Source organism: Rattus norvegicus, chromosome 19 (assembly GCF_021556685.1).
Source record: "Rattus norvegicus strain SHRSP/BbbUtx chromosome 19, alternate assembly SHRSP_T2T, whole genome shotgun sequence".
NCBI classification, from domain to species: Eukaryota; Metazoa; Chordata; class Mammalia; order Rodentia; family Muridae; genus Rattus; species Rattus norvegicus.
Genome location: NC_141552.1, coordinates 18,607,048 through 18,628,338, shown reverse-complemented (window position 1 = coordinate 18,628,338; position 21,291 = coordinate 18,607,048). Strand labels below are relative to the sequence as shown.

Below are 21,291 nucleotides of genomic sequence, written 5' to 3'. Positions count from 1 at the left end.
CTGATCCTACTGCCTCTACCCCCCATGGCCTGGCATTGCAGATGAGTGTCACCAGAGCTGGCTTGTCACAGTTGCTGTACGGCTCTAAGTCAGGGGCCTCATGTGCAGGAGTGTTATGACTATGCCATCCCCACCCTGCAACCAGGGTTTTCACCTTTCTCCTGCTGAAGTCTGCTTAATCCTACCCTGGACCCAGGACACAGCAGCTGTGGGAGACTCAAAGCCTGGGGCTTCAGCACAGCATGGGTACACAGCATGGCATGCAGCCTACACGGCTGTGAAAAAGCCAAGGAAGTGCTTCTCAGCTCACCCCCTGTAGGAGTGTCTAGTCCATCCTTCTCTCCATGGACGCAGACATCTGCTTCCAACTGCCCGACATGTCCCTCTGGTTTTGACTTTCCTGGATGCCCTGTCAATGCCACCACACAGAGTGCTGTCTCTACTGGGGACACACACACAAACTCATCTGAGCCAAGCAGGGATTGGGTGCACTGCAGAGAGGTCAAGTCATGTCGTGAAGTATCTTGTCCCACAAAGGCTCACTGTTCAGGGAGTTGACTGGAAAAGTAAGCTTATGCCCCTGGGCAGGGTCCCCATAGGGAGTGTCCCACACCCTGCTATCAGGTCTATTCCTGGTGCCATGCAAATTCAATTTGCAAGACCCAATGCTCTGGAAATGTCAAGAGCTAACAGAAATGTACCAGGAAGTGCACACCACAGCAAAGGGAGAGGATGGCACAGAGACCTATGCTATGGGATAAGGGGCACGGAAAGGCCACCTCGAGCACAGGGGTCAGTCACCTCTTTCACAAACAAGGCAAATGGTCAATGATCTCAGCTCTGGGATCCTAAAGGGCTCTGTGGCTCCTAAGCCCTGCAGCTGCAGCCAGAAGCAGCACTGAACAGGATGTAAATGCTGAGGATGGCGATGTCAATAAAACTTTATTTACAAAACCAAATTGGTGGTGGTGCTGGTGGTGGTGGTGGTGGTGGTGGTGGTGGTGGTGGTGGTGGTGGTGTCGGCGGACTGGTTCATTTCAAAGCATGCTGGAGTGGCATGGCCACTGAGCATCGGGAAACACAGAAAGGAATGAGACTGGACGCAGGGCTCCCAACACCCTAGACATCGACCTATGGCACTGGAACAGGGTCCCTGAAGGTAAGTCTGGACAGTCAGATAAGGTAAGTACATTTTATTACAAGGAAATGGGACAAGATAAATCTTCTCTTCATCTCGCTATGCTTAAGCATCTTTAAGAGTGCAGGGAATTCATGTCTCTCAGTCTGGTTTAGAAAAGTGTTTAGAGACAGCAAGAGTAAACTCCATGGTTCCCTGACGAGGGTTCCAGGGATTCTGATATCTGGGTCAAAGTGAAAGTTAAGGTGAAAAAGGCTGTCAGGCAGGGCAAAAAGATTCCAATTTCTGGTCTCTTTGGGCTGTAATTTTTACTGTGTTCAAGGCCATGAATGCAGACAGGGTAATAACGAATACAGAACAAGAAGCTAGAGCTTCATTAAGACAAAACGAAAGTAAAAGTTTTGCCCTCTGCACCACTGCCTGAAGCAGGTTTTTCTAAGTAGTTTCCGGAGGATGGCATGTTGACCATTAGATTCACACGATGATGATGACGAATTCACCTGCTTTTTCTTTTCCTATAATTAGGCCAGCATCGATTCAAGGTGTGGCCCAACCGACTTATTATAAAGGATGATACTGGTTGGTTGAAAAAGGTAGTAGCTTTCTATGAACCATATATTAAGTTTTTATGTATATTAAAATTAACATTGGAAAGAACAATGGTAGGAGAGGAAGCTGGAGGACAACTGCTGCAAATGCTTGCTTTTGAAAATGCTAATGAAGAGTACAGGAGAGCATTATTACCTATAAAGGAGGCTGGGGATATTAATGCTTATATGAAGGCATGCAAGGGTATCTTTTCTGAAAATGGAAAGATGCATATTTGGCACGTATTGATCCAGATAGAGTTATTAAATTATATGTTTAAATACTCTTGATTATCCAACAGGCACTTTCGCTCAGGATGAGTTGCCTTTAGAATGGGTTTATATTAAATAAAACTTTAACCAAACATTAACAAATTATGAGGAACAAATTTCTTTAATTATTCAGCAAGGCATACAAAGACCTGTTACTCTGTGGGGATATGATTGTGCTGCTATTGTTTTCCCATTAAGCAAAGATAAAGGGGAATATTTAATGCAGATGTCTGAGGTTTTTCAATTAGCCATGATTTCTTACACTGGAAATATTGAATTTCATCCTCCCCATAGTAAATTGTGGGATTGCTTTAAAAAAGAAAAAAAAAATTTGATAAATACACTAATTTCTGTTGATCCATTACCATCAGCCTTTACTGTGTTTACAGATGGCTCTAACACCAAGATGGCTTATTGGACCAAAGATAAATTTTGGGGACAAGAATCTTCTTTTGGGTCAGTACAACAAAATGAATTATTAGCGGTAATTAATGTATTCCAGGATTTTACTCATGATGTAAAAATATTATAGCTGAGTCTGCTTATGTTGTAGGAGTAGTACAGAATATTGCGACTGCTGTTGTTTCTACATCTAAGCCTATATTAAATGTTATTCTCACATATTAAAGGACTATTGTTATTATGAAACTCTAGAATATTTATTACACATACTAGATCTCATTCAAAATTTCCAGAATCTTTAACACTTGGCAATCATATGGTAGATCAATTAGTGGCATTTGCTACCCCAGAAGAACACAGTCATAATCATGCCAATACAGGATATTTACATATTAAATATAAGCTTCCCTATTCTCAAGCCAAACAAATTATTGCTAATTGTCCTATGTGTCAGTCTTCACGTATAAAATGTTTTCCATCTAAAATTAATCCCAGAAGGATGCAACTTAATACATCGTGTCAGATCGATATAACCCATATTTCTGAGTTTGGTCGCCTTTCACATATAGATGTAAGCATAGATAATTTTTCAAAATTTGTGTGGGCTACACCATTGCCAGGAGTACGCACTGCTCATGTTATACAGCATCTATTGGAAACTTTTGCTGTTATGGGACTGCCTTCTAAAATTAAAACTGATAATGGACCAACATATATTTCTTATCAATATAAACAATTTTGTCAACGATATTGTATTGTACATATTACTGGTACAGAACACAATACACAAGGACAAGCTTTTGTTGAAAGAATTCACCATACCCTGAAATGACAAATTATAAAATTAAAAAGGGGGGAAAGAGATGGCCTTATGCAACCTGAATGGAGTTTGCAGACCAGTCCCAGAGCTATATTGGCACAAGCATTATATGTTATTAATTTTCTTAATTTACCACAAGGTGAAGTTATATCAAGAGCCGATAGACACTTTGTTGAACTTCCCCCCAGAAGGCATGGAACAGACAGTATGGATAAAAATTGCCCGGGAAGCTGAATGGCAGGAAGGGACATCATTGTATATAGGGGAGAGGGTTTTGTCTCATTACAGGATGGGAGACTATTCTGGCTACCCAGGAGATGGATCCAAGCACAGAATAATAAGAACTGCTCCCTACCCTCAAAGGAATCCAGTTAAACCAGCTCCATTTTCTCCTGATGGATGTTCTCAGGAGATGAGGAGGTGTCCTCCATTACTGAGGCCCTGGCTTCTCTTAGTGTCCACAAACAACAATGGATAAGGATCCGTGCAGTGACAACCCTATTACCTGTGGGGTCAGGTGAAGCGATTAAGCACTGAAAGGAATAATTTTGTCCCCTTCAGGAAAGTCCTTTACTGCTGAGCACTTATTCTTAGCAATGTGTGTTTTACTCATGGTTTCTTCTGCTGCGGCCAATGCCAGTTATCGGGCCTATATTGCTTATCATGATGAAATCCTACTCCTTTTCTGTTAGTAAATATATGGATAATGACACAGAACATGATTGGAAGTTAATTCAAGCCTATTTAGAGGGTAATGAAAGTGCTTCAAAAGTAATTAATGCCTTGAAATATGATGTTCGAATGTCTTTTGGTAAACAGCTAGAAGATACTACCCCTATGGAAATAGCGAAATTATTGGCTGATCAATTGACAGGATTAGATCCCAAGGCTTGGCTTCAAAGGATTTTCCATAGCATGGGAGGAGCTAGTTTTGCCATAATCTTATGTACATTATGTATTATGTTGCTTTATTTTTACATGACTAAACCCCTACAAGGACCTTTAGCTATGTTATGTAAAGTGTTACTTTAAAACAAAAGAAAAAAGAAGGAATTGTTAAGACATAGAATTGCAGCTCCCAGGCAGGGTCAAGAAAGGCCTGGTGACAGATTCAAGTAGGGGCTGGAATGCCGCCCTGGAGAAGAAAATGTTTTTCTCACTTGGCCTTAAATTATGTTCTGCTGTGTCCCGTTTCTGTGGAAGTGGTTCTAACGCTCTCTTGGTAATGGTGAGTATATTTTGATTATAATAAGAGAGGTGATTTGTTATATGAATATTTTTAGAAGAAGCTTTCGTTTATTCGTCTTTCTTTGTTTAATCTTCCCTCATTGTTCCTGGTATCCTGGGAATAATAATCTTATGGTATCTTGACACAATGAATATTGTAGTAATGCATATTCTTAGCTTAATAAGGATTAATAAAGCTTGCAACTGCGTGCAGTTTCTTCTGCCTTTGCTCTGCATCCCCTGTGTCCTGGGGTATGCGACCATACCCAGGGCCCCAACTCACTACACATTGACAATGGGTCACCCCACAAAACACAGAAGCATCTACCTTAGTCAAAAATGGACATTTTATTGAATGCATACACTAACACTGATTGATCACATCCATAGCTAAGATACTAGGGGCAGATCCGTGGCCCAAAATACATTCCTCTAAACCTATAAAGTGAAAGAAAGAAAGAAAGAAAGAAAGAAAGAAAGAAAGAAAGAAAGGAAGGAAGGAAGGAAGGAAGAAGAAAAAACACAAAAAACTTAAGCTTCTCATAGGAACTTCGCAGGAAGTGTTGTCTGGCGGTCAGTTCTGATTAGGCCATTTTAGATGAAACAGTGAACAGTGACCCTTAATGTGATGGGCCCTATATAAAGCTTTTTGCAATATTGGAATTTTAACAAACCTCATCCAGAACATACAGCAGAGGCAAGGATGTGATCACCATGTCCTTGCTGTCTATCAGGTTATTTTTATGTGTCCTTGATTGTCAGGCATAGAACAGCAACAATCTGAAATAGCTGGTAGACATGGAACAAAGTGGCTAAAACTATAGTTGTGGGTTGCACACCTCAACTGTCAAAGGCTAATGCTGTCCTCAGAGACCTCGGAGGCCCATCTTGTAAGACTATCTATTGGAAAGTGGAAGCAGGTTTATCTGAGTTCAAAGTGAACCGGGCCAGCCAGGGAGAGGGCAACATGGGACACTTGAGACCCTGTCTAAAACCAGCACAAAAACCAACCCTTCATTCAAAGCATCATCTATTAATTCTTTATTATTTACTACTTTCTCCCTACCAGCCTTTCAGTCTGGAATGGTAGAAAAGGACTGGGAATGTTCCTTCTATTCTAAGGACCTTGATCTCTCTTTCCTTAGGTCCACATTAAGAACACATGCAAATGGGTATCACCATCTGAACAACTTAGTATCATCTACTCAGTATATCTAGCCTAATACTGTGCTATGACAATCTCAAGCTTCCCTGAGTTTCGCTGACCTAGCAAGAAGTATGAAGTACTGAGGCCACACCCCAGTGATCCTTTCAAGGGGTTAGAAGAAAGCCGTGAGAGATGCTCCACTTCTTTGTCCTTAGATTAAATCACATTGACACAATGTGGGTGGACTATTTAACCAGACATGTTTCTCCCAACCCCACCTTTCTGAGTTCAGACCATGGCAGAATTCATGCCCCACCACCCTAGATATTGAGTTTAGTGATATGTAATTATTATTTAAACCTATGCATTAAATTTTGTCATTTTGTTAATTTTTGTGGTTTTCACAGTCTTCTTTGATTAACTTTCCTAGTTTTATTAATTTATCCCCTGTGTTCTCTGGTATTTTGTCCTTCCCTTCAAACTAAAGTATTCCTTTTAGGATCCTCTACATAGCTGTCTTACTGGTTACTCATATTGTGTTAAATTTATTTTAGTGTACATTAGTCAGCACAGTAGCTGGGCAGCTGCCTGCCCTCCATGGTATCAGACCTACTTTCCAAACAATAACGCTTAACTCTCACTGACTGTGTAGCATCTTGGCTGCTCTTTGTTCCCCTTAGACAGCTCTCAGGACCAGGCTCTCCTCTCCCTTAACCATGGCTGCTGTCCTCTTCCTCTCTCCTCTCCATCACACATTTTCTTCCTTTATTCTATGGCAGCTTCTTCTTCCTTCTTCCCTCCCCATGATCCTCTCTAGCAAAGCCCTCAGAAACTCACCTCCCCCATCTGTCTGCTGTGCAGCTGTTGGCTGTTGGCTTCTTTATAATCACAGTTAACTGGGAGCAGGGTCAGTTATTTGGGGTTAACCAGTCTTGAGTTCTACAAATTAGCATTAAAATACAAGCAGCATTAGGCCAATACACTACAGGGGTTTTTGTTTGTTTGGTTGGTTGGTTTGGTTTAATTTTCATTTACCTTTTTACTTGTTATTTTATTTTTGGCTATTTTTTATTAAATGGTTATTTTATTTATTTACATTTCAACTGTTGTCCTGCTTTCCAGACTCCCCTCATCAAATTTACATCCCATTTCTGCACAGCTTTGCCTATGTGACAGGGCTCCCCCACCCACACATATCCATTCCCACCTCACACCTCTAGGATCTGCATTTGGTGGGGCAACAGGCCTCACCTTGAACCATAGAGCCATCCTTGCATACACTTTGGCTGGCAGTTTGGCCCCTGGGAGCTTGGGGATTAGGGAAAGAAGATCTGGTCAGATATTAAAGCCAATGATTGCTGCATTCTCTTCTTTTTCTGGTTATAGGTGAAATTACGTTTGTGTGCTTCTCTTTTTTTAACTTATTGAGAGAAGATTAATTTCTTGGTTTTTCTTGGGTATAGTTTAGTTCATTGTCTTGGAGTTTTCCTCCTATTAGCCTCTGTTGTGCTTTCTTACAGAAAAGAATTCTTTAAATTTGGTTTTGTCATGAAATATCCTGGTTCCTCCTTTTATGTTGATTGAGGATTATGCTGGATATAGGAGCCTGTGTCTGCATTACATCTGCCCAAGATTTTCTGACTTTTAGAATCTCTGTTGAGAAGTCTGGTGTAATTCAGATACGTCTGAATTTATTTGTTACTAGATATTTATACCTTACCCCTTTTAATGTTCTTTCTTGATCTGTGCATTTAGCATTTTAATTATTATGTGAATGGAGGAATTTTTCTGGTACAATTAGTTTGATGTTCTGTAGGCTTGTTGTACCTTTATGGCCTTTTCTTTCTTTACCTTATGGAAGTTTGCTGCTATGATTTGTTGAAGGTGTTTACTGGATCTATGAACTAGAAATCTTAATTCTCTTCTCTATCTATTATCCTTAGGTTTCAACATTTAATTGTGTCCTGAAATTCATGGATGTTTTGGATTCAATAAACCATACATGTTTATCTGAGATGGGTGTTTTGTGCTTTGTGGGATGACCTCCTTGACCCCAGGCTGCGTGAAGAATCTCAGCTGACAATGGGGACATAAATTATGAGTATGTGTAGCAAGACCCAGGCCTCTTCCAGGTTCTTAGATATTAACTGAGAACCTCAAATACAGTAGTAATGTGATAGTGTGGTGCGAATCTAGTTACTATTCTCTATTTTGATGTAGATGACTCTTTTTGTGTCATGGTCAGCTTATAATGACTAGAAGACCTAAGCTTGAGAATAACCAAAGACTACATTGCTTCTCTAGCAGCTGAGCTTTTAAAAGCCCTGGGGTGACAGCAACTGTTGGTGGACATTCTGGATTATTCCTTCTGTACTTTAACTCTCTGTGTCACTTCCACCATCAGTAAGTTAGTTCAATTCCATAAATTGGAAATCCATCACCTGGAAGAAATACTCTTTTTTTTTTAAAGATTTATTTATTTATTTATTATATACAAGTACACCATGACTGTCTTCAGACACACCAGAAGAGGGCATCAGATCTCATTACAGATGGTTGTGAGCCACCATGTGGTTGCTGGGATTTGAACTCAGGACCTCTGGAAGAGCTGTCAGTGCTCTTAACCACGAAGCCATCTCTTTAGCCCAAGAAATACTTTCTGAATATGATCTGAGATTGGCCATGGAAAAAGGGTAGCTTGAACTGTCCCACCTAGGTTCTGGGCCTGCACAGGCCTGCTCTCCAAAAGAAACCTGTGTTCACAGCTGTTGGCTGGCTAAGAAAGATTTCACGAGACGTGATACACAGCCCTCGGACTTCTGCTTCAGTCATCTGCACAATTTTTCCCGGACGATATCCTCATACCTCCAGCAGGCGGGTGATGAAGCTGTCCACTCTCAGCTCCCCTTCAGCCATCTTGTGGGCACCAGACTCTCCTCCCTGCAGCAGGAACAAGGGCTTCTCCATGGTGGCTGCAGCAGCAGTGGTGGTTTGGCATTCTCACCTAGGAGACCCTATGCCTTTCTACCCCAGTTCCAACTCACCTCAGGCCCGGGCCTCCCCCCATCCACTTCCCAAGGAGCAGGGAGAGAAGCACCCACTAGAAATAAAAGGGAAGCCCTTGGTCCTGCCAAGACTGAACCCCCAGTGAAGGGGCTTGTTGGGGGGAGGGTGGTAATGGGAGGAGGATGAGGAGGGGAACACCCATAGAGAAGGGGAGGGGGGGTTAGGGGGATGTTTGCCTGGAAACCCAGAAAGGTAATAACAATTGAAATGTAAATAAGAAATACCCAATTTAATAAAGATGGAGAAAAAAAGAGAAAAGTGTCACACATTTAAAACAGAAGAATATGGACCCTAATTTTAAACCACAGCTCTGTCAATTAACTAAACCTTTAAAAAGCTCAGATAATCAGGCCAAACAATATTTTCTCGGTTTATGTATCTGTAATGTCGCATAAATAGTAATGTCCGTTTCTTGCTATTGTGGAGGGAATTAAATAGATAATATGTAATCATGGAAATTTTGAAGTACCATCCATTTTTCTGTTCATTAAATCACTCTTCCTCATTTCATTGATCAAGTATGTATGTTTTCTCTTTCATAGTTATATGTATAATAAAACTAGTATAAAAACCTTCAGAATTATGTATGCTTTCACTTTTAACAAATTAAATTAGCTATTCGTTGTATTTCAGCTGAACATTTAAATGTTCTTCATATGTCCCAATGCTAGTTTATTAGGTACCTATAAACTTTAAACTCTTTGCCTGAGAGCATGAGTACTATTTAATTATAGAGGAACTACACCCAAGGCTGTTTTTATTAGGCCCAATTATATCAGACTCTAAGAAAAATTACTTTTGCTTCAAAGTTTGTGTGTGTGTGTGTGTGAGTGTGTATGTATGAGTGTGAGTATGAGTATGAGTATGAGTGTGTGTGAATGTGTGTGTGTGTGTGTGTGTGTGTGTGTGTGTGTGAGTGTGTGTCTGTCTGTGTGCAGCACATGACCAAATAACTTTCAGGAGCCATTTCTTTCCTTCTGTCGTGTGGGTCCCAGGATGTAACCCAGATGTTTGACTTTGGCAATAAATAATATTACCCACTAAATAAATAAATAAACAAACAAAAAACAAGCCACAAATCAACTTTAAAAGTAAAGGCCAGAAGTTCACAGAATAGTAGCATTGGCCTTACCATATCCTTTCTTTGGGGATGGGAAAATTAATGTTCTAAAATCCATGACTTTCAGGAATTGTGATATTCATGGAAATTCAATTCCTTTGCAGATGCTCCAGTTGTTGTGGCCAATTGCTAGAAAGGTCAGCTTAAGCTTGCAGGACCCCCACCATCCCTCCCCCCGCCTCCACAGAAAGCTCAAAAGACACTGCCCAGAACTTACTCCACATTCCCCAGAACCACTTTCTTTGTCCATCATTTCTGTGAGACGAAAGGTCAGACTCCTTCACCCTAGTCTCTCCACAATCGACATCCCCCCTCCCAAAACACTTCTAAGACTGGAAAACATGTCTTAGCTTGTAACCGCCAGACTCACACTGAGAGAAACTAGGGCACTGGTTGTCACTACAACACTGGTGACATAGCAGAGGACGCCAAGAACCCTCTAGGAGACAATAGAATGTCCAAGAAGGGACAGCTGATGTCATGGGGAACAGACTTTGCCTCCCTGCTAATGTTCTCCCTGTACTGAGCATAAGCTGAGGTGTCCTTTCCAGGAGACTTTCCCGGGGCAGAGCCACTGAGCACCTCCTGCTTCCAGAGCCAATTTTTCCTCAAGGCTTGATTATAAAAACCTTAGTAATTCCTATGCATCTAAATGAATGTTTCCTTCCAAATCCTGCCCAAAAATGTCTCATCCTAACTCAAATTATCCTCCTTCACCAATATTAGCCATTAAAAATTCCTGAGAAATAATACCAGTTTGAATATGCAGTCAAATTTTTCTCCTGTCTTATTATGTACAGGTGCTTGAAATCACATCAAGAAATAGCCTGCATGGAAGGTTGCAACATGGGTGTGTGATAGGGGAACACTCATGAAGCCTTGTGCTTAGCATTCAATGGTTGCCACAAAATTCCTTAGGAGGAAGACCTGAAATCATTATGGTGCTAGAAACAGTGTGGAGGCCAGTTGGCAGAGGAAAGTGAAACATTAGAGCCACCCTTGAAGGCTCCTGTTGGGCCCTACCTTGGTGTTTCCCTCCCCCCTCGCTGAGCCTTTCAGCCTGCTATAGCAAGAAATTGTTTACACCTTTGACAGCTGCTCTTAGCCCCTGATTTGGGGCTGGGATTTTCCATGGCACCCTTCCTCCCCACTGAGCTTTCCTGCTTCTTGTTTTTAAGAAGCTGTTTATGCCCCTGATTGGGCTGGAACTTTCACCACACAGACTTGTCCTATTTTCCTGGTTGGGGATTTTCACCTGCCTTGTTGTTTTTCCACAGCTTTTGCCTCTGGTATATAAGGAGATCTCAGTAAAGCCTTGGTGGCACTGGCTAAATAAGGGGTGACCCGTGTACGTGTTTTCTTTCAACCCCACAAACCTACACCCGATATTCACACAAGGTCGCGCAGGCACTGACAACAGGTATCACAATAGAAACTAGTAACTAGATTTAACCAAACTATCCCATTAATACTGTACTTCGTGGTATTATTATTTTTTTTTTTTGCTCTCCTAGAACCTGGAAGAGGCTTGGGGTTTTCTAGTCCGACTCATAATTTATTATCCTTCCCAACACTATGTGCTTTGTTCTGTTAATGCTAACAGCGGCATCCAATACCTAGGATATTTTCTACTGACATGTGTGACGTGAGACAAAACAGTCCCTGTCATCCCTCACCTGAATAAACTTCCTTAGAGGACAGTGTAGTTGGAGGGTCCTTCTTTCCTCTCCAAGATCGAGAAACATTTCCAGTCTTCAGACAAGTGTGTCAGCCATTGTCCAGTGACTGTCTTGAGATGTCCACATTGTCAGCTGAGTGTCGTCATCCAGCCTGCCCTGTAATTGTTGTAGATGATTAATAGGGTTCCAGCCCTAGGATTTAATTCAGTGCTACAGTACTTGCCAAACACACTCAAAGCCCTAGCTGCCACCCTAGTCCTGTGTGCTCTAGAGAAAGAAAATAAAGAACCACATTGTCTATCAAGTTTCTCCTCCAATAGAAGGAGAATCTGCATCGGTCTTTTAAGTAACTCTAAGCCCCAGCTTCCCCACAGCTCCCTCCGTCGATTGCACTATTGGTGCATTTTCAGTAATTCTCACTTTATTTTTGGTGTGCAAAGAATATGCACCATGTCAGTAAAGTGTGTGTGTGTGTGTGTGTGTGTGTGTGTGTTCATCCATGAACTCACTATAAATTATTATCAAATGACCCAGAAGACCGTGGAGAAACCTGTCGATGTGCATGCAGAATTATGTTACTACCGTTCCATGGCACCTTGCAGGGAACACTGAAATATTGGGCTGCTTTAATAGAGCCTATAACCAGGCTATGCATGGTTTTCGGTGAGATTGTGATGTGCAACACCACAACAGAGATCAGCAGAAGCTTCATTTATTCCATGCTGCTGTTACTAAGTGAGACAAAGCCTCATCCCATAGAGAGTCTGGTAGGATCTGATGAAGGGCAATAAACTCAGGGTTGAAATCAAGCCTTTAGAAACAAAGAGAAAAATACAAAGTCAAGGAAAGCAAGAGCTGTCTTTTCTTCCTCTTTTTTTTTTTTGAGAAGATCCACAAGAGAGACAACCCCTTCCTCAAACTAACAATGCACAAGAGAGACAATACATGAATTAAAAATCAGAAATGAAATGAGGGACATAACAACAGACACCGAGCAAATTCCAAAATCATTAGTTCTTACTCCCGAGGACTTTACGCCAGGAAACTGAAATATTTATTTGATATTGTTGATTTTCTAGACAGATAACAACTACCAAAGTTAAATCCAAATCTGGGAAGATATCTGAAAAATACCCCTAAGAAAATAGATACACTCATTAAAGGTTGCCTATATTATATATTATATTGCTTTCTTTTTGCATGATAAAACCCCTTTGAGGACATTTAGCTGTGTTATAGACAGTGTTACTTTTAAAACAAAAGAACAAAGAAAGAAATTGTGGAGTCACTGAGATACACTTCCCAGACAGGATCAAGGAAAGACGGCTGAGAGATGCAAGCAGGGGCTGCAATGCTGCCCTTGAGAAGGAATGTTTTTCTCACTTTACCTCACACTATGTTGTACTACGTCCTATGTTTGTGGAAGAGGCTCTCATGCTCTCTGGGTTATGACAAGTATATTGTGATACTAGGAAGAGGGGTGGTTTGCTATACAGATATTTTAAGAAGAACCTTGGCTTAGTCTTACTTCTTTGCCTAGTCTTGCCTCGGTTGTTCCTGGTATCATGGGAATAACGATCTTATTATATCTTGCCAAAAGGTAATGTGAGGTAATCCATATTCATGCCTGTATAAGGGTTAATAAGCTTGCAGCTGCATGCAGTTGCATCTGCCTTTGCTCTGCATCCCCTGTGTCCTGGTTATTTGTGGCCATACCTGGGCCCCCAATGCACTAGATGATGACAAGCATCACCCTTTTCAGTATTAGGTATATATTTTTTTGAAATCTATGATGTGGAGGCGTATTACAGCAACAATATGAAATAGCAGGCGGGCATGTATGAAAATTGCTGTGTTTAAGCTAGGTGTGGGGACAAGTCCTCAAAAGGAGCTGTTAAGATGGGAAACAAATAATGCATTTGTTGCTGGAATTGAGTTGCCTCAGCTGTGTTGCTCTGCCTGCTCAGTGTCCATTCAACATCACTCTGTTTCTACAGAGGAACTCAAGGTTTGCCCCAGCCGCCTGTGAGCTGTGATATGGGCAGAGAAAGGCCAGGACACAGTGGTGATTTCCCACTCCTCAGTTATGCTGAATTTTCCACTACTGTACTTGTATACACAAGTACAGTGTGGTCAGTTATTATAGATATTTGTCATTTCTTACAGAGGGCAACTATGATTGACTACACCCAATTCTATAAAAAACAAAACTTAGGAAACCTGGCCCTTGGCAGCAATGAATCAAGAAATATCTAGGATGGTGGGGCATGAATTCTGCCAAGCAATGACCTCAGATAGGTGGGGTTGTGAGGAAGATGTATGGTTGAATAGCACAATCGATTCACGTTGTATCATCTTGATTTAATCTAAGGACAAAGAAGTGCAGTATCTCTGATGGCTTTCTTCTAACCCCTTGAAAGGTTCACTGGGGTTTGACCTCAGTTCTTCATTCTTCTTGTTGGGACAGCAACATTAGGGAAGCTTGAGATTGCCATAGGCACAGTATTAGGCTAGAAATGCTGAGTAGGTGATACTAAGTTATTCAGATGGTGATACCCATTTCATTTGTTCTTAACGTGGACCTAAGGAAAGACAGATCAAGGTCCTTAGAATACAAAGATCATTTCCAGTTCTTTTCTACCTTTCCTGAATGAAAGACTGGTTGGCAGAGAATGGTAAAAATTCAAGAATTGGTAGATGATGCTTTGAATGAAGGGTGGGTTTCTGTGCTGGTTTTAGACAGGTTCTCAATTACCCCATCTTGTTGTCTACGTTGCTCGTCAGGTTCACTTTGAGCTCAAATAAAGCTGCTTCCACTTTCCAACAGGTCGTCTTACAAAGGGGCCTCCAAGGACTGTGAGGACAGCATTAGCCAATGAGAGCTGAGGTGTGTAACCCACAACTATAGCTTTATCTGAAAGACCCTCAGACAGAGGAGACTCTCGCTCCAGTCCTGAGGACAATCACCACCCCATGAACACACAGGACTCAGTCTTGATGTAAAAACAAGATGTTTACTTTGGGATACCAATGCACTGGGGCTCGACACGGTCCTCACGCAGGAGGGATGTGAGGAGCCTCAAACAACAGAAATATACAGCTTAAAATGTCAGTTAAGATTACACAGTTTCCTTAGCTCAGCTATTTCGTGCCAAGGATAACTAAGCAGATGTTTCTCGTCCTGGAATTCCTGGGATAAGGCCGTAACCACATCGATGCAGCTATTTCAGTATGAAGGCCGTCTGACTTGATACATGTTTTTCTTATCCTGGGGTTTCCAGGACAAGGACCAAGGATATCTGTATTGGCAGGTGTTTCTCTTCTGGAGTTCCCAGGACAAGGCTATAGCTATGTCAGCCTATAGCACAGCTGCATTCAGTACCAAGGACATCTCACTTCTATAGTGGTCAGTCAGCTTCCCAGAGATGTTTCCTGTCTTGTAATTGCCCTGCAGTAAATATGTTCTATACCCTCTGTTCTTATGGTCGGGCAGCTTCCTAGAGAGTGGGTGGGAATGTGCTTTCTGTACTTTCTGGTCTATTGTCTAACGTCTAGGGGCTAAGCGAGGGCCAGCTTAAAAGATTCTCATGCTTAAGAAATGGCTGTACTGATATATAAATGGGGATCTTTCATATCCACTTTCTTCCAAGTCTACCAGCCATCTCAGATTGTTGCTGTAATAGGCCTGACAATCAAGGATACAGAAAAATAACTTGATACACAGCAAGGACATGGCAATCATATCCTGTGTCGTTATGTATGTTCTGGATGAGGTTTGTTAAAATGACAAAATTGCACAAAGCTTTATATATGACCCATCAGATTAAGGGTCACTATGCACTGTCATAGCTAAAATGGCCTGGTCAGAAGTGACCACTGGATCACTCTTCTGTAACTTCACATGAGAGGCTTGTGCATTTTGTGTTTTTTTATTTTTCTGTTTTTTTTCCTTATTTATTTATTTATTTATTTATTTATTTATTTATTTATTTATTGTTTTATATGTTGTCTGTAAGATAGTTCAAGTCATGGATCTGCCCCCAAAATCTGAGCTTTGCTACTAATACTGTAAACAGTATTAGTGTATGCTTTCAATAAAATAACTTGGTTTTTTTTTTTTTTTAGTACGATAAATGCTTTTGTGTTTTGTGGGGTGATCCATGAAACAGGAGTGAAGATGCTTGTTTCTTACTCTGTCCACTGAGTTATGTCTCTAGGCTTGTCCTACTCCTTTGGCTGCACCCCCGCAAACACACACATCTGCTGACTATTTTATTTTTCAGATGAAATCACACGTTATAGCTTAGAGAGGCCTGTAAGCAATCCTACTTTGGTAACTTAAGTGCAGAGAGGAGAGCCCCACACTCAGCCTGAGGGTGCATTCACTGGTGGATCCAATATTTCAGTTTCCTCTGCTAACAGATCACCACATTGTTGCCAGGACCATAATGAATGCAATTCTTTCTCCTAAGGAATCTGGTGGCAACTGTCAAATGTTAAGCACAAAGCTTCAGGTTGTACCTATAACACACACCCACATCGCAACCTACCCGACAGGCTATTTCTGGGTGTGATTTCATGCACTTGCACATGATGAGATATGAGACCTCTTTGGCTACTTATAGGAACTGGTGTGATTTCTCAGTAATCTTTAATGGGTAATATTGCTGACTGAGGAGAATTTGAGGTAGGATGAAACATTTCTGTGCAGGGATTGTGGAGGAAGCACTCATTTAGGTACATAGCAGTGACTTAGGTTTTTCCAATCAAGCCTAGAGTCAAATTTCGCTTTGAAAGCATGTGGTGCTCAGTGGCTATGCCACAGGGAAGTCTCCTGAAAAGGGCACATCAGCTTTTCCTCAGTACAGGGAGAACATTAGCAGGGAGGCAAAGTCTGTTCTCCGTGACATCAGCAGTCCCTTCGTGGACATTCTATTGTCTCCTAGACAGACCTTGGAATCCCTGTGATGTCACCAGTATCGTTGTGACAACCAATTCTCTACTTTTTCTCTGAGTGTCCAAAGGATATATCCACAGACATGTTTGCCCGTCTTCTCAGGCGCTTTGGGAGAGTTGATGTTGATAGAGAAGAGTCTAGAGTGAAGCAAACGAAACCTAAAGGTAATGATGGACACAGGACATGGGGAATGTGGAGTAAGTTCTGGGCAGTGTATGTTGAGCTTCCTGTCAGGGGTGTGTGTGTGGGTCTTCCGCTGGCCTTTTTAGTAATGGGCCACAACCACTGGAACATCTCCACAGATATTGAATTCCATGATTATCACAATTCCTGAAAGTCAAGGTTTTCACATCATTAGTTTCTCCATAACCACATGGAGGATATGGCAATGCCTATGCTATTATTGGGTGAACTTCTAGTCTTTACTTTTACAGTGCATTCGGTATGTTAAATTGATATAATAACACCATCAGGAGTCATGGAGGGGATAACTTCTCTGAATTAAACAGGGCATCAATGTACTTCACTTTCATTGCTTCTTTAAATTCAGTGACTATCTGACAGTAGTAAGAGGGAGAGAATTGTGCTCCTGGCCATGACCTTATATTCTTAGAACTCCTCTGACTACCTCTGGCTGACGGGGCCAATCTTACCTTCATATATTAGAGGTTCTGTGTGGCAGATATTTTTCTACAGTAGCCAAACTATATGGAGCAGGTAGAGAAAGAGCCTGTAACCTATTGGCACTTCTGGGGCATTTGTCATTTCAGTAGGGGGAATTAATAAGTCTGTTGACCATGTCCTCCTCCCCCTACATGATTTTTAATGCAAAGTTATTGGACTAGAGTAACAGTGTAGGATATCTGAGTAACCCTGATCAATCAAGTCATTGTGGATGCTGAATTGATGATCTGACTTCTGAAACCAGAGGGGTGAGAGTCCTGAAACCAGGTTGTAGCCTGCGTACCGGATAATAATCCTGAAGAAGGCATCTCTCTGGTACTTGTAAGCCTGTGTGGGCGGGCATAGGGAACACCTGGCTGCTTACATCTCTTGGTCTCTATATAGTAGTGGGGGAACTGTGATCCATTTAGGATGCCTCTTACACATAGACCAAACTCCTTGCAGTGACACTGGCTTCCAAGCATGTTCTCCTGTTTGGACCTCACTGTGGTCTGTGTATGCTCTATGCATTAGCCCCATGCGGGTTCACTTGTGTTCTTCTACCTACAGAGGCCTGCAGACAGACGTCATCTCCTGAAAATGTCCTAAACAAGGTGCAGGCCAAGGAGGAAGAGGAGAGGCTGAATAGAGAACTAGAGCTAACTACCAAGGAGAGAAATGAGCTGACAGATCGCCTCCTTTATGTGACAGGTGGATCCATGAACAAGAGGTATGCATTGCTCCAAACAAATGACCTTGTTCTAAACCTCATCTCCATAGAGAGGAGATTCAGAACCTGACCCTTACTGAGGAGTGAGTTTGGAAATGGACTCTCTGATTCCACCTGTTGAAAATCTGAACTTGTGATCTGAGTGAAGATTTCAGGGATAAAGTCACTGGAGCATGAGTTCCCAGTGTACAATTGGAAAGCCCTTGACAGGTGGTAGCTTTGCAAGGTTCTAGGTGCTGTGAGTTTGTGGAGAGTGTTTGTACTTGCTAGGAAGGTGACTGAATGCTATCATCTCCTGGCAGCACCCTTAGGTGACAGGTCCCACATTGTTCATATCAATGCTTAACCAGAAGGCCTGAGGGTCAGGCCTGTTCCTTCTTGTCTGTGTGCCTTAAACTCTGAGACAGTAATGGTGCTTACATTTCTACTGATTCTCATTGTGCTCTTTCCATATTTGTCTCTCTTTCTCATTCTCTGAGTCTGTTTACTTTTCTTTTCTTGTGGGTGTGTCCCAGTTTGTGTGTCTGTGTGTGCACAGGTCTGCATGCATATGCACAACTTTTATATGTTTCTGTGTCCCTCCACCCTTGGAATTTAGGGGTCTGTTTTTGACTTCAGGATTTACCTGTATAATAGTTTCATGGAGGTGTAAGTGCTTTATTTTGGAAGCCCCACTTTCAACAGCACAGTTCTTTGCCTGTGTAGTCACATTTGTCTATACATTTGTATGCCTCGGGCAGATTATAAGTTTGTGGCAATATCTGGTCTCATCTCCAGAATTATGTGTACTGTCTGCCTCTAGAATATTAGTTATTCGGCTTGTAGCATTCCACTTGTCAAAACAGGAAAAATGAAATCAGAGGTTTCTGGATGTGTGTGTGTGTGTGTGTGTGTGTGTGTGGTTGGGTAAGATCTGTGGCCTAGGCTCTTGACAGCATAACAGGTTTGAATGCAGATCCACCCCTCCTGATTGAAAAAAGTGAGCCAGGGAACCCTTTATCTGGATGCTTAGCTTCTGTTGTCCTGGGCACACAATTCCAAGTTTCTGAAGCTGAAGAAGATCCAAATATGTAGAATTCAGAAAGTGTCCTTCCAGGCATGGGGTAGTACAGGACACAGCCTGAGTTCATATAATCCTAAACCTCGATGTTCATTGGGTTCTATCTTTCTGGGGCCAGCCCCTACTTCAGGCCAAATCCATTTTATGAAAACTTGAAGATAAAGGAGAAAGAGGTCATGTCATTACTGCACAACTTAGACACCAAGAACATTGAACATCGTGAGAAATTTCAGGAGCTCAAGAAGGAGATTAACTTCTATCGGTAAGTACTGGTCAGAAGGGCCCATCACTTGTGGAATATCCATTGCTGCCTCTCTTTGTTCTGGACTGGAGAGCCTGCAGCTCTGGGCCCATCTCTTCTGCTGTTTAAATATCACTGTGCCGTGGGTCTTTTGGACTCAGTTTCAGTTCCATAAGAGACTGTTACTTCTCACCACAGTGTCTATGCATCTTTAGAATGCTCTGGATAGAACTATACTGATTCAGGCATCAGAGTGTTATTAGGCCAACCTGTGGCTCTGGGGTCATACCAGGTTTAACAAAGCTCAATGTGTGGACCACATGGTTAGCATGACCTCCCTTGGTTCTACTGTCCTCTTGTGGTTGTTTACTGCCTACGAATTGATGCTGTCCCGATGCATAGGGCTCTCATGGGTAGTTGTAGATCCCTTGTTCTTTTGGACAGACATGGACTCTTATTCGTGCTTGGGTCACAGAAACAATTTATTCTTCCCTGGATTGGCTGTTTGCTGTTTGTGCAGCAGCCTTACATGTATGGAGATGTATTCTATGAAGTCTTTATGGGTATCTGGGTCCTGGTGGAGTTTGTGGGATTTGGCAGTTGGAATGGGAGGAAGAGGCTTCAGGATCTTACTATGCAGAGTGTGTTTCCAGCAACCTGCACAGCCGGCTCCTGATGGACCAGGCATGTATGAAGAAGAAGTTGGTCACATTGAAGCAGGAGAGCAAGGAGTTACAGAGATATTTGTTTGAGTTGAACCCGAATGATGAAGATGAACAGGAGAAGACCAGCAAACTCCAGACCCAGCAAAATGTGGTAGGAACAAGCAGCTGAGTCAGATTAACAATGTGTGATACCATTTGCCTATTGGATACATCTTTGCTTCCCCTATCACCTTTCTAATCTCCCCACACCCAGTCAGTCACCCACCTCATGTGACAGAGTTATTCATTGCTCTGTCTTGCACAAGTATTCTGGGATGTTAACCACTCTTCAGAAACTGAATTATGGGCAATTATACTTCTCTGTCCTTTTTGAAACTGCAGTCCAGAAATGGTGACAGAGGAATAACATATCACATGACTGCATCTCCCTGTCCCAGATTGGATGCTATGAAGAGTTTTGAATGAGTTCTTGGTCGTGTGACAAAGGTCATACAGGGGTCATGTGATGGTTGGAAGCACATTGTAGGGATAAGAACCAAGTGCAAATGGCAAATGAGTCCTGGTCATTGGCTTTGATCTAGGTATCATGTGGCCTTCTCCTTTCTTCCTGCACCCCAATTAGGTCTCTCCCCATTTCCCCATTCTTGGTTTGCACTGGTAGAGTCTGAGGAGCAGCTTGTTCTCCCACAGTACTTTGAGGGTTGCTGGTGATGTTCCCCAGCCTGCAGAGATATCAGCAATGATTTCAGTGAAAAGATCAGTGCTGTCTGTCCAATGCAGCTGAGGGGACAGAAGGCAGCAACTTGACAGCTGGTATGCATGTCCCCACCAAATCAGTGTCTTAATAGCTGCCTTCTCCTCCCAGGTCTCAGGAACTGCAGGAGACATGGCATAGGACGGGTCCCAGGAAGACAGCCCCCTGAGGAATGAGTTTCTCTCTCAGGAGTTCCCTGTGACGACAATCCTCACAGTCAAAGACTTTTTGTGGGTGAATATTCTTCTTCTCAGTTAATTTCCTCAATGTTTAGAGACCCTAAATTTATGTATCCGTATGCCAGCCTATCTCCTTGAGGTCTTTCTCCTTTCTCATACAGACAACACCATTTGAGAGACAATTGAGGGGACTACCTTGACATCTCACGTCCTACAGGAGAAACAGCACTACAACTGTGTTTCTAAATGTTCATTAAGAAAATGCTGTTAAGAAATGTTTTTGGTTATGATTTTCATTGAAGTTTTCTTTTTGTTATTTCATAGTTATATATTCTTGTTACTGTTTTTCATTTTTTATACCATTTTATTTGTTCATTTTATGTTTTTTGTAAATTGTATTCCTTATGAATAAAAATTGATTTGTAACTCTTGACTCTTAAGACCATCTTATTCAAGGGTCCTTTCCCCTCCTGTAGACTTAGAACTGACAGCTAGATATGGATCTGTGCATGGTCCAGTGAATTCAAAGCTACCAAGGGGTACACAGGGTGATAGTGTCTTTTGTGTGGATAATGTGACTTTT

General features: G+C 41.9%; 2 protein-coding genes across 8 annotated transcripts in view; one reads left to right on the top strand and one right to left on the bottom strand.

Annotated features, from left to right (window-relative positions):
* LOC147998971 (uncharacterized) overlaps nucleotides 1-21,291 on the bottom strand; it is a 142,681-nt gene that overhangs the window by 106,950 nt on the left and 14,440 nt on the right. The window contains exon 1 of one of the 7 annotated variants that reach the window (XM_087596026.1): nucleotides 6,432-6,534. The exons of 5 other annotated variants lie outside the window; for them this stretch is intronic. The gene's annotated coding sequence lies outside the window, so the exon portion shown is untranslated. Of the gene's footprint in view, nucleotides 1-6,431; nucleotides 6,535-21,291 lie in introns of those variants that run through there. One more of the 7 variants, XM_087596018.1, reaches the window with a different exon arrangement.
* LOC147998972 (disks large homolog 5-like) lies at nucleotides 1,070-21,139 on the top strand. Its single transcript, XM_087595954.1, has 8 exons — nucleotides 1,070-1,159; nucleotides 1,664-1,731; nucleotides 2,388-2,454; nucleotides 17,650-17,809; nucleotides 18,988-19,131; nucleotides 19,764-19,926; nucleotides 20,641-20,763; nucleotides 20,870-21,139. Exons 3-7 carry the CDS (start codon nucleotides 2,388-2,390, stop codon nucleotides 20,668-20,670), a joined length of 564 nt encoding a protein of 187 aa, XP_087452080.1. The 5' UTR covers nucleotides 1,070-1,159; nucleotides 1,664-1,731; the 3' UTR covers nucleotides 20,671-20,763; nucleotides 20,870-21,139.